The 13,412-nt window shown below is 42.4% G+C and overlaps 1 protein-coding gene across 1 annotated transcript; it reads left to right on the top strand.

Annotated features, from left to right (window-relative positions):
• The first annotated feature begins 1,440 nt into the window (after window positions 1–1,440).
• LOC129189816 (YTH domain-containing family protein 1-like) lies at window positions 1,441–11,280 on the top strand. The gene is made up of 6 exons (XM_054791927.1): window positions 1,441–1,850; window positions 2,584–2,608; window positions 5,262–5,341; window positions 7,339–8,991; window positions 9,114–9,158; window positions 9,313–11,280. Exons 1-6 carry the CDS (start codon window positions 1,824–1,826, stop codon window positions 9,337–9,339), a joined length of 1,857 nt encoding a protein of 618 aa, XP_054647902.1. The 5' UTR covers window positions 1,441–1,823; the 3' UTR covers window positions 9,340–11,280.
• Window positions 11,281–13,412: the final 2,132 nt, after the last annotated feature.

Here is a 13,412-nt window from a genome sequence, read left to right on the forward strand (position 1 = left end):
GGGTGTTGTGAGACCAGGTGAGGTCCTCGCTGATGTGTGTGCCAAGGAACTTGAAGGTTTTCACCCTCTCCACCTCAGTCTCATCAATAAACAGGGGTCTATGCGGCTCCTTTTCCCTTGTTCTTGGGTCGATGATCATCTCTTTAGTCTTCTCTGTATTGAGAAGGAGATTGTTATCACGACACCAAGCTATGAGGTCCGCCACCTCTCTTCTGTATGATGTTTCAACACCACCAGTGATCAGGCCGATGACTGTAGTGTCATCTGCAAATGTAATGATGACCTAAGGCGCCACATTGAGCATCTGCCTAACTTGCATGTTTTGGGGCTGTGGGAGGAAGCCAGAGTACCCGGAGAACCCCACACACGCACAGGGAGAACATATTAACTACACACAACGATGTTCCGAAGACTTTAACCAGACTGTGAGGCTGACGGGGTAATGCCTAGGCTGCTGTGTAACAAGCTCAATGAATGGCTTAATAAGCCGGATGGGTTTTGACATTCATGTACAATATATGGTTATCTGTGTGGGCTGCATTGTAGCCTTGTGGTTAGCACGTCAGCCTCACACTCCGGACATCCGGGTTTGAATCTCTGTTGGGACATCTCTGTGTATGTGCATGTGTGTTTTCGGTGCATACTCTGGCTTCTTCCCACATCCCCAAAACATGTCCAGGATGTACTGTACCCTGCCTTTTGCCCAAAGTCGGCTGAGATAGGCTCCAATCTCACCCGTGACCCTAGAGAGGACAAGCGTCATAGAAAATGGATAGATGGTTAACTGTGAAAAATCAAATGTTTTGACCTTTCCCCTCACTGAATTGGAATACAGAGTGGGTCATAAGTTTCCATACATAGGAAAAATAATCATTCATGTTGGACAACCGTTTTTATTTATATCATGTGCTCTATATGATTCCCATTGTTTTGAAAACACTTGTTTTCCACTGTTGATGAACTTGCATTAACACAGTTGAAATTATGCTTGCAATGGCGGTGGTGATACGTTCCTTGAGATGACACACCATGGGCTTCAAGTGCCCCCAAAGATAGAAATCAAGAGGCAAGAGAGATCTGGGGATCTGATCTGAAACAAACAAATACACTACCGTATACATTTTCCTATGCATGGAAACCCACCCTGCAGATCGTAGAAGTGTCATTGCTGCCCACTGCTGGTGACAATTAGAAACTACTGGCACATGTTGCAGGCCATGAAACTGGTAAATGTAATGAATTGATACAGGAGTGATACATTGACTCCAATAATTATACATTCTAAGGAAATATGTTTTGCTTTGTCTATCCATTTACCACGGAAGGCGAACGCTGATATCATGTGAGCGTGCGTGAGCTCATGTATGCCAAATAATAGGCAAACTTTGGCACCTAGTGGAGGCAAGGGGAACTGCAGCGGGGGCTCAAAGCCCGGATGGAGCAGCCATTGGGGAAGTGTACTGGGCTTAAACGTAACTGAAGAGGGTTCTCTCTCACTGGAATTAAATCGCCAAAGTAAAAAGCGAAGAGGAAACACATTCCAGTTCCACCACAGACATTCAGTGACTCCTTATCTTTGCTTGAAAAAACCCCAAAGGACTTATTTTGACCAAGTCTTCGAGCAAGTTTGGAAAGGCGCACAGCGGAGACGATACAGCTGAGCTACCAGCTACTACACGCTAAGCGGCACTGCTAGCCACATTGCTAACTGGAGCTCTGAAGTACAGCTTGTGGGCTGTCAACTTGCTTTCAGAACACGGAGCTTGAAATCCACTCACACGGTCAGGCTCGGCGAAAAAACCCAGGGACTTGCTTCATGAATTATGTCTGCCGCAAGCATTGACCCTCAGGTAGGACGCACAAAATACCTCGGTTGTTGGAGTGCTTGCAAAGCTAGCCGTCTGCTAACTTTAGCAATCTACAGGGCTATGTGGTTAGTGCTAGGAAGTGCTAGCTAGCATCTGCAGAGGTAACATCACACGCAAGTTGGATACAATCAGTGAACGTAAATGTTATATAAATGTTGATGTAAGACAAATGATAACCACACGTTTCCCCGCTGTGGACAAATGATTCACAGTGTACCACCACCGACCGAAGCTAATAGTAAAACACTGTTTAAGATAACTTGATCAATCATAACGTTTCAGTGAAGTTGAGGCATCTAGTTTATGTGCGTATGTTCACACTAACACGGATGCCTACGTTTTATTTTGTCAGCTACATTTTCAGGATGTATTAATTAGCTGATGGCTAGCTGTGAAAGCCATTTTGCAGGGCTATGCTAGCTAGCCAAGTTGTCCGTGAATTAATACCTGGCTTGGTTTGATGACTTAAATCACTAAAGTTGCTCATTACCGCACAAATTATTAATCAAGCAAAAATAAAGTAAGGCTCCATCGACTGTATGTGATTAGCAGCGCGAATCCAACAGCAACAACTGTGGCCAGTAAGTCAAGCAGCCTAGCGCCAGAGCAACAAATCAGTAGCATATGTGAGTGTACAATTAAAGGCTCCAGTCTTTTACTACATGAAGATAACTTTCTTCCGCTTTTTCCTCCTCTTGTTCGGATGGGAATGCAGCGATCAAAGGGACAAGCATCTAAAGGTGAGTAACTGTCAAACAGAACATTGATGATTTTTGTATTGATGTCGTGGCCTTCATTCTCTATTGCCTATGCAATGCATGGAAAAACTGTATGGCTATTTGTTTGAACAAAGGGTAGGCGTTAACAGAAACCCACTCACTGCACAGCGTAATTAATATTTGCCTTAAAAAATTGCAATACCAGTGCTGTATCAACAAAATCCAGTTTACACATCTAATATTGTGACAGAGAGGTAGTAATTTAACTGCTGCACAGCTTCATTATTGTAGTTGTACATCAGCAGTGCTACTGAGCTACACTGCTTCATATTTAGGCCCTCCTGTAGACACCATATTCGGTTAGTTGAACTACAACAATATTCCTGTTGTTAAATAAATACTTCTCTGACAGTGTTTGACAGAGCTTCTGTACTGGCTGTCTCATAGATTGTGCAGGTGAACCTTATGAAGTTGTTGGTGAATTTCTTTGCAACTTTACCAGCTACCTGAATGTTTATTAGAAAGTACGGAGGCGCCATTAGCAAATTCTTTAATGGTGAGTATCTGTGGCATATTTATTGTTCCTAACCGTGGTTGTTTGGAAGATTGAGTTCTTTCCCTTAATTAATATTTTTTTAACTACTAGTTTTAAATTAGATGTAATTAAATTTAATCAATGATTGCATTGCTGTATTTTGTATTACATTACACCCCACAAACAACCAATTCACACATCACATGCATAGCAGAGAGTCAAAATGATGGGGCGGCTGTCCTCCTGAGCATCTCGGGAGGTTGGTGCCTTGAGCATGGATACACTGAAAGTGCTCAGGAAGCACACTGGCACCTCTCCAGTGAGTCCCAAATATAATCAGAAATTAAAGATGTATGTTTGAGATAATTGCAAATGCCCACGTTAGGCAGGGTGCACACTTAGGTTTGTATCTTCCATACATTAGTCAATTCAACATTGTTTTTATGGCATAAGTTGCACTAGTTGGAAAATGTAATAGAAGTTTAAATTCTAACTGTTTTGAAACCAATATAATCAGAGTGACCGTTTCACTTTTTCGATAAAACTACATGAAATTGATGTGTTCTTTAATTTCTGCTGCCTCTGCTTTTGCAAAATAGCAAAATATATGCAAAATATAAATATATGCATAAAGTGTTGTTTCTCAAATGCTGTATTAAAGCTTTTTAAATTGCTACCCCCGCAAGATAGATTTTGTGGAATATGTTAGCAGTTAGGTTCCACACGGCAGACATGATTGCATATGTTTTGAAGGAAATTGGCAGGACGACGCCGCACAAGACGTTAGTTAGGGCAAGACACTACACTGCACGAAAGGGTTTGCTGTGGCCTGCAATTGTGCTAGCCACAGGTGATCGGCGTTGAAAGGCATTTGTCAGCATATCACGTGATTTTTTTTATTATGGAAATGGCCGATCTATCAGAGCATCCCTAGATGAGACGCCTTCTTTAAAGATACTTTCAATTTGAGAGTGCATTGTCTGATGAAGGTCTAGCAGGACTTCCAGGTAGCATGTAGGTGGGCTTCAAGCGTGAGAGCAGTCGGTGAACCCGGTGCCTTCCACCGCTGATAAAGGCTGGTGATCTAGTACTATTAATTCAATTATTTTTCAGGTTATTTGTTTAGCCATCTGACTGTCACGCACATACGGGCGAGTGTTGTCCAGCATTTTGGCTACGTTAGCTGCCGTTTGACTGATGCTGCACCATGAGCCTCGAAAACTCACCATAATCCGTGTGTTTGTTCAAATGCCGTATTAAAGGGATAGTTCCGATTTTTTTTGGCATGAAGTAGTATGACACCCCCATCAGCTGTGTAGTGCATCAGCAGTGACTTTTCCCCCCACTTCATCCCTTGAGTCGAGTTCTGGTCTGTTTTCGTTGTGGAGGAAAGTAGTTCCCGCTATTTGCTGGGGTCTCGTAAGTTAAGAGTTTTGCTTCTCAAAACAATATGCATTCACAAGAGTAATACATTTGTATCACAAAATATTTTCCCACTAAAAAGTCGGACCTCTTAACCGCTCGGCGTTATTTTCTCTCTGTTCGTATCACTCCGCGCTGCCGCTTGTCCATTGTTGTGTAAGTGTTCCACAGTGTTTACATGCATGGATGAAGACCGCTGCAATGCTAACTCTCTCGCATCTTCATCCATGCATGTAAAGACTGTGGAACACATACACAACAATGGACAAGTGGCAGCGTGCAGTGATCCCCCTATAGTCGGAACACATCCTCCGGTCACCCTTTTTGAAAAGGGGGACCACCTCCCTGGTCTGCCAATCCAGAGGTACTGTTCCCGACTTCCACGCAGTGTCGAGGAGACGTGTCAGCCAAGACAGTCCCTCAACATTGAGAGCCTTGAGGAACTCCCTATTAAATATGCATATTTTTGACTAATAATAGGCCGTAGTCAACCACGAAACGGCGATCATTTATTAATTGTTTGAAAAAACGCAATAAAGTGAGAAAGCCATGTTCAAACCGCCATGTAGCGAGGGACAACTGTATATAAATTTTATCAACTCTTTTGAGATGTATCTGATAATCTGTACGTTTCTAGCTAACATGTCTCTGCTCTTTGGAAAAATATATATGGTTTGTTATCCAAACATGCATTAATACAAAGTTGTTTTGTTGCAGTGCAAAATGGTTCACTACATCAGAAGGAGACTGTCCATGACAATGACTTTGAGCCATATCTCACCAGTCAATCAACTCAGGTAAAGACGGAGCAATGAGATAGAATTTTATTCTATTTTTAACCCCTTGCTGTTCTGTCAGCCCTTCTACTGTTTTCATGATGAAGCCTGGGTTTTACGCCGCCCCCCATATGAGTGAATTTGTGTTTAATTTATTTTGTTTTAGTCTAGTTTTAGTAGACTAAATTTAACATTTTAATCAAATAAAATATGAATAGGAACCACCTTTGTATAGTCTACCTGCAAAGCATCTCAATAATAGCCTTCATAACAAAAAGTAGACCTGCTCTCAATGGATATACTGTATCTAAGTCAGTCATTTCACACTAACCTTATTGTTGTATTTTACCTGAAATTAAAAAAAACATTTTTTTCAAATGTGAAATAATACTAATATGACAAAGTGCAACTAATGTATGACATAATAAAACTACCCACTACGTATCTATGATACAACTATCGTCTTTCTCAGCAATAAAAAACAGCAGTAAACCTAGCATATGAAAATAACACATTCTTTGGTAAATATCTTTGCTTCATTTGTCAGGTCACTCGCCTGCAGATGCCACTTCAACTTAGTTGTGTTTTTAGCAGTGATAATTGCGCCATACAGTTTACACCAGGAGTGCCCATTACATCGATCGTGACCTATGTATTTTCTATGTTTATAGTAGGAGGTCTTTGGGACTTGGTCATTTTAAAAGTAGCGCGTAGGCTGAAAAAATGTGAGCACCCCAGGTTTACACAGTGTCTTGTTCTTCATACCGTCAAAAGTGAAATATGTCCATTGGTCTACTCTTTTCCTTCTCCCAGGTGTAGACATATTGCAGCAGACTGTATGGTTTTGTGGTGGAAACGCCAACAGCCCAACCTCACAAAGACAGTAGTTCTAATTGGGTTTCCTCCGTAACTCATCCCCCGTTTCCTCTCCCACACACAGCTAAAATAGCTGTCTACAAGATATATGCTGTATACTGACAATATACTGTCTACAAGATGAATTAGATATGATTGGATTTCCTTTTTGTCTTGTTTTTATTCATTGATGAAACTGTCAGTTTTTGTCAATATTTTGTTTTGATTCGTTATCGTTTCATTTTTCATCAGGGGAAAAAGGTCTTTGACATCATTGAAATTGAGTAAATTACTTTCATCAAGACACACTGACGGCAGCTGCAGACTTTCCTCAGATCATATTTTCCACATATTGTTGGATTGAAATTGTGGTTATCTTGGACGTATTAGCCACACCATTCTACCTAATGAACTTTGAACTTTTGAGTTTTGACGGGCACCTCACTTGACCCAATCAACGGTTTACCTTATCTGCCGTGGCACAATAATTCACAAATGAACCTTTGTGAGTAAAAAAAAGTACCAGCCTGTCTTCTACCGTACGTAGCTTGGGCCAGTTGCAACAGATCTTTATGATGACTGAGGCATTGAATAGCCATTTAAGTTGTGAAAACTCAGATATGCCGGTTGATGGGTAGACTTTTGTCGTAAAACCAAGTGGCTCCTGCGTACCAGAGCAATGGGAAACGTGGACTGTGCGCCAATGGTGCGTCAATTTATTTTTTTTTCTTTAATTTCCAAACAATCATGACAAAATGGTTTTCAAAGACAAGATACAGTGTCAGGACACTATGGGGCTTTGCATGAGTAAGTGAACACACAGTGTGACCAAGGGTTTCCAGTTGGCACACCTTTGGAATGTCGGATCCTAAAAAAATATAAGTGAACCGACAAAAATCCTTCTATTTCATGTTCTCGAACTCGGATTTCTCAGTGTCTGCAGCACCTATACAGATTATGTTAGGGAAAAATTCAGCTTGATGACTTTCAATAGCCCAAAGTCATGCCTCTACTGGTTCAAGGACAGGTTTACATTTATTTAGGGTCTGGTTTTCTTTGGGCGTTATAGCCCCCCCCAAATCCTGGAATGTTAAGTGGTTACATGTAAATCAAACATAACATCTCATGCTAATGTTTTTGCTCTGCTCATTTCATGTTTCTAGAACAACAGCTACCAGTCCATCACCGACCCTTACCTTTCCAGTTACTACGCTCCCTCCATCGGCTTTCCGTACCCCCTCAGTGAGGCTCCTTGGTCCACAGGTGGCGACCCCCCAATTCCATACCTCACTCCCTATGGACCCTTGAGTAATGGAGACCATCATTTCATGCCGGACACAGTATTTGGCCAGCCGGGGGGCTTGGGAAGCAGCATTTACCCCCACAGGTTTAATTTTTTCCCAGAAAACCCCGCCTTCTCTGCTTGGGGCACAAGTGGCTCCCAGGGCCAGCAGACTCAAAGTTCAGCCTACGGTGGCAGCTATAGCTACCCTCCCAGCTCCCTTGGGGGCACCCTGGTGCCTGATGGTCAGACTGGCTTTCACAGTGACACACTCAACAAAGCTCCTGGTATGAACAGCCTGGAGCAGGGCATGGTTGGTTTGAAGATTGGAGGGGATGTCACTGGCCCGGGTTCAGGAGTGAAGGCTGTTGGGTCAGTGATTGGTGGGCAAGCTGTGGCAGCCACAGGGAATGGGGCCACACCCATCGGAATGCCCCCACCGAAACCCACGTCTTGGGCTGCTATTGCCAGCAAGCCTGCCAAGCCACAACAGCTAAAAGCTAAGGTGAAGCCAGGGTTGGCCAATCCAGGGGGAGCTTTGCCCCCACCTCCAATCAAACACAACATGAACATTGGCACATGGGAAAAGGGACCAGTAACTAAAATCGCCACGGCCCCCCTGCAACAACAGCAGCAGCCTCTCGGTCTTCCTCATGCCATGCAACATCAAGCCCCCATGCAGCAAGGACCCATGCAGCCTCCCCCTCCTCATTCTTTGGTACAGCCTCAGATACAACCCATTGCCTTACAGCCTCAGCCCCCCCATCACCAGCACCATCAGCCACCTCCTCAGCCCTACCAAAACCACACCCAGCCCCCGCAACCCCAGACTCGCTGGGTGGCCCCACGCAACCGCAATCAAGGCTATGGGCAGGGAGGCCTCAGCCATGACAGTAGTGGGATGATGGGCATGGTTGGTAGCGGAAACTGCGGCCCCCAAATCTGTTCCAGCCAGGGACCTGGTGCCGAGTCCCATCCAGTGCTGGAGAAGCTTCGTGCCTCCCACAGCTATAACCCGAAGGACTTTGAATGGAACCTGAAGAATGGACGCGTTTTCATCATTAAGAGTTACTCTGAGGACGACATCCATCGCTCCATCAAGTACTCAATCTGGTGCAGCACAGAGCACGGCAACAAGCGACTAGACTCAGCCTTCCGGGCAATGAATGGTAAAGGCCCTGTGTATTTGCTATTTAGTGTCAATGGCAGTGGTCATTTTTGCGGCGTGGCAGAGATGCGTTCACCAGTGGACTACGGCACCAGTGCTGGTGTTTGGGCACAGGACAAGTGGAAGGGCAAATTTGATGTTGACTGGTTGTTTGTTAAGGATGTTCCTAATAGCCAACTGCGCCATATCCGCCTGGAGAACAACGACAACAAGCCAGTGACCAACTCCCGTGACACCCAGGAAGTTCCACTGGAGAAGGCCAAACAGGTGCTCAAGATCATCGCCGCCTACAAACACACCACGTCCATCTTTGATGACTTTTCTCACTATGAGAAGAGACAAGAAGAAGAGGAGGAGGTGCGCAAGGTGGGTGTACTTGGGCAACACACTGCAATTTTTTGTTTTTTGAAGGATATTACTTTTATTTTATTAATTAATGCACTAATATTTTGGTTTCTCTTTCCATGTGTTTCCTTTTGTTTTCATAGACTTTTGAACCTGCTCAGATACAGAGCCGCTCTCGGTTGGATCAGGTGAGGAATCCGTATTTTTATTTTTTTTAAATTGTTAGTGTCGCTTGCATTGTATGTGAACCAAGAGAATGACTTGATTAAATATTTTATCACGTCTTTAAAAATCAAATATTTGTTTTTAAAAAATTTGTGTCTTTTTTTTTTCCCCAAACAGGAGCGCCAAAACAGGAATAAACAATAGAGGACATTTATCTCTGGCTTGATCAACACTAGGACACAATTGATTTAAGTGACAGAAGAACATGAAATGCAAACAAGCCCTTTGTTTTTTCCAATTCAGTTCTGGAAATTCTTTGCCATCAATGGGTTTGTGTGTTTTCTTTGCCCGGTGTTCCATCCCCACCACCCAACACTTATTGTGTGCAGGGATTACCAGCTGATTTAATGAATCTCCACCACCCACTTTAAATTCATTTTTTAATTTCTTTTACACTTCTTAACATCGTGTACTCTCACCAGACCTGCCCCCGTGCTCTCCACTTCTCAGCCGAATCAGGGTTTGACTGCATCATGGAGAAAAAAATCTGCCACTTTATATATATTTCAGTACAATCAGGAATAGCCATGTCCTACCCCCATTTGTCCACGTGGGGGCAGCATTGCCAAGTTTTAGAGGTTTAACTGTGCCAACAGAGTTGGAGCGGCCCAAAGGCGATGTGCTACATGGAACTGTGCGAAAATAAAACTTCAGTAATTTATCTATTTTTCATTACGATTGACAAAATTTCAATTTTTTTGGCTTACTACTGACAGCTTTCATTTCAGAAACTCAGTTTCTGGAGGCTTAGTGTTTTTTTGTTTTTTTCTTCTTCCTCTAATTATTAATGAACCGCTAACACAGTGACACTGCTGGAAAAATCAGGGATAGTGTGATGCCACACAAAACTGGAGACAATTCAGAAGAGGAATTGCAAAGACCTCTTGGAAAGAAATAAGTCCTCAGCAACCAGGACCATCACGCTTTTAAATCATAAAACTGTACTCTTGACATCCTTCACCTCTCTGCTTTACTTTCTTTTAATGTTTGTCTCCAACGGTGCTTGTGTTGCTCAACCCAGTTTTCGAGAAATGTGGCATCCTCCATTTTAGATTTTTATAATCATCAACATGTCGTGATGTTATTTGCTGCGTCAGAAGAGTTGTTACTTTTTTTTTGTTCCACACAAATTGGTGTGGCGGGAGCTCACTTATTTTTGACACCATTCTGTCTTAATCCTCATTTTTTGTTCCCCCCCAAACTTGGGTTTGCTAAATCTCTCATGTTGGTCGTAATGTTAAGCTTTAACGTAGGAGCCTATATATTCATGGAGAAAGCCTAAAAATGTATAACCTAATAATAACTGTAACTGATTTACTGTGGAGTAACAAAAATGAAAGAAAAGTGGTTTGTGTGTTTTTTGGTGGTCTATTTGCTCAAGAGTCTGAATTCAATGCTTATGATACACAAGTTCCAACTGTGGACACAAAGTACCACGTCACCAACAGATTGTGCGCCCATGCATGTCAGAGTGGAATATGGGGAGTTTGTACTGTTTGGCAGAGTGGTGATTATGTGTAATGGTTCTTTGGGGACAGCACCCCTTGCCCCCATGTTTTGGTGTCACTCACACAACATCCATCAAAGCCTGAATTGATTTTTAGCTTCTTAATGACATGTTATGTGTGGGGAATCTTGTTATTTTGACTGTCGGACTTCATACTAATTAACTACAGTTAGACCTTGGCTTTCGTACACCCCAGTTTCCGTATGATTTGGGTTTTGTTGACAACTTTTGCTATAATATTGCACTTAAACTGTTCCGTTTGCCCTGCACTGTATCGTTTAGAGAAATCAAATGCTCAAAGAAAGCACCCTACATCTTGCACCTTGCTGACTCACAGTCTGTGTATTTTTTGAGTGTGACTGCTAAATAACTCATAATGGGGGGCCAAAGACAGTTGGGAGTGCCAGTAATTTGATAAAACAAAAAAAGGTGAGAAACACTATTGAATTCGATCTCTCCAGGATGCCCGGGAAGTCTGCATCAACAAGCCATTCATTTGTCATTTCTAATTGTTTGTTTGGCATAGTGTTCTGCATGTAAAACTAAAATAATTCTCTATTAAATGTATTTTTGTTAATATTGTTGGGTGTCTGGAAAGGATTAATTGGATTTACATTACAGGTGTTTCTTATGGGAACAATTGCCTCTGTTGTTGTACGTTTCAGTTTTCGTTTGACCTTTTGGAACTAATTAATGACGAAAACCAAGGCTCCACTGTATTCCAAATTCATTTTAATTTTAAAAAAGCGGTTGAATGCACAGGTCTCACTTACACAAAGTTGCTTGATCATATCAGGATTATGATTGTTGTGTAGTCGTGTGTGCAGACTTGTGACACTGCATTTTTACCTGGCCAGTCAAATCTTTCCACGGGAACTGACGTCTTGACAGCATCACTTCTTCTTCTCTTCTGCTTTTTTCCCACGCCAGTTATCACATTGATCCCAGCTACATCATTTTGTGGCTCAGGAGGTACAGAATGTCATGCAGTTATTGGAGGGTTGGCGGTTTGAATCTCAGCTTCTTAATTGCATGTCTCAGGAGGTAGAAAGTTCCAGTAACCGGAGGGTCGGTGTTTTCAATCTCGCTTCCTCCATGTCAGTCACTGCTGTTCTTTGGGCAAGACACCTCACCCACTTTCCCCCCAGGGTCGTCCACACAGGGATGCTTCACTGATCTACGTCCTGGATCCGCCCCCGTGCACAGCACGGTTACTGCCCACATCTCAAGAGGATGGGTTAAATGCAGAGACAAATTTCACTCTACATTGTGATAAAGTTCACTTTGATTAATAATCACTCGTCACTATTTGCTTCAACTGCTTGAGTCACAGTGGGGTGGGGGGTGGTTTTTCGCAAGACACTTAAGGGTGCCACCAGGTGCAGTCATCAAGGTCATTAGCTGCTTGAGCACTTGGATTGATGTAAACGTTAATGACATGCCAGAGGTTTTTGCGGCAAGGTGAAATGTCAAGATTATCCATGAATGGATGTATTGCAAATAATAAATATGAACTGAAAATGATCTTCTAAACCACAGCTGTAGTGGGAATATTATTCAAAGGATTTATCTTGGGGTTTTTTTCATGATAGAAGAAATCAAGCCTTAATAAATTGTTTATTCATAAATGATTTGGTCTTGATCTCGCATTCTTTGAAGTAACTCTTAGCTTGACTGACCTTTATAGAAAGAACGTCTCCTTGCTGCCTTGGATTCGTTCGTGCATTTGTGTGAAATACATAATTCATTAGGTACATGCTCCTGATACTTTTGACACCTAAAACACAACACATTGCAAACAACATCTATCCCACACGACACCTGGAATCTTGTCGGAATAACCAAGAATCTAAAGTTACAAAGAGGACTTTCACTCGTGGAGGTTGGTAAGTTACTGACAATTAATCTTTGTCATTTTTGACTCCAAACATGCTGTGCCCATTTTCTAGTCCCCTTTGTCGGTTTTCCTCATATGGAGCTATCCGAGGTGCTGAAGAGCTGCTGCTACTACAGAATGATATGAAGCCAATTACGTGTTCAAAAAAATGTGACTATGAAAATCCTGGTAATTACAGCCCTATTTTTCAAATCCAACATATTTGGTGGACATCGGTAGAGATCATCTTGGGGCCATTTTTAAAAATAAAATAATGACAGCAACATGCAGAAGATTCAGTGCAGCTTTATTAGCCAAGTTAGTACAAAATGTTCTAATGGAACACAAGTACACACTGTCATAAAAGCAGAAAATGTATTCACAATCATACTGTCAGGATATATGTTGATATAAAGACATTTTTATGTTGTATTTATACCCCCATTTGCCTATGTAAAGGATTTGTCATTGTGGTGACAACCACCTTTACTCAAGCAATACACCGCTCTCATAAAAAAAGACCACAATAAATAGCTGATAACACTGTCCATGTTTTAACACTGCTGCAAGATTGAATGCATTTTCTTTAAATGTAAAATCGAATCCCGTCATTGTGTGCACTGATAGGTAAAGGCCAGCAGGTGGCGTCTAATGACTTCATTCTCTGCACTGACTCCAATGCTCTTCATCACTGCAGTCTTTTCACATTGAACCCCTTCAAGGCTCTTCATCAAGGTCCTGTGTGTAGGCCTCAGCTTGAGAGCATCACAGTAAAGGTAGGGTGGAGCTGCTGGCCTACTTTTGCTTTGGAAATAATTCATTATGAAGTGCTCC

Source organism: Dunckerocampus dactyliophorus, chromosome 1 (genome assembly GCF_027744805.1).
Source record: "Dunckerocampus dactyliophorus isolate RoL2022-P2 chromosome 1, RoL_Ddac_1.1, whole genome shotgun sequence".
NCBI lineage: Eukaryota > Metazoa > Chordata > Actinopteri > Syngnathiformes > Syngnathidae > Dunckerocampus > Dunckerocampus dactyliophorus.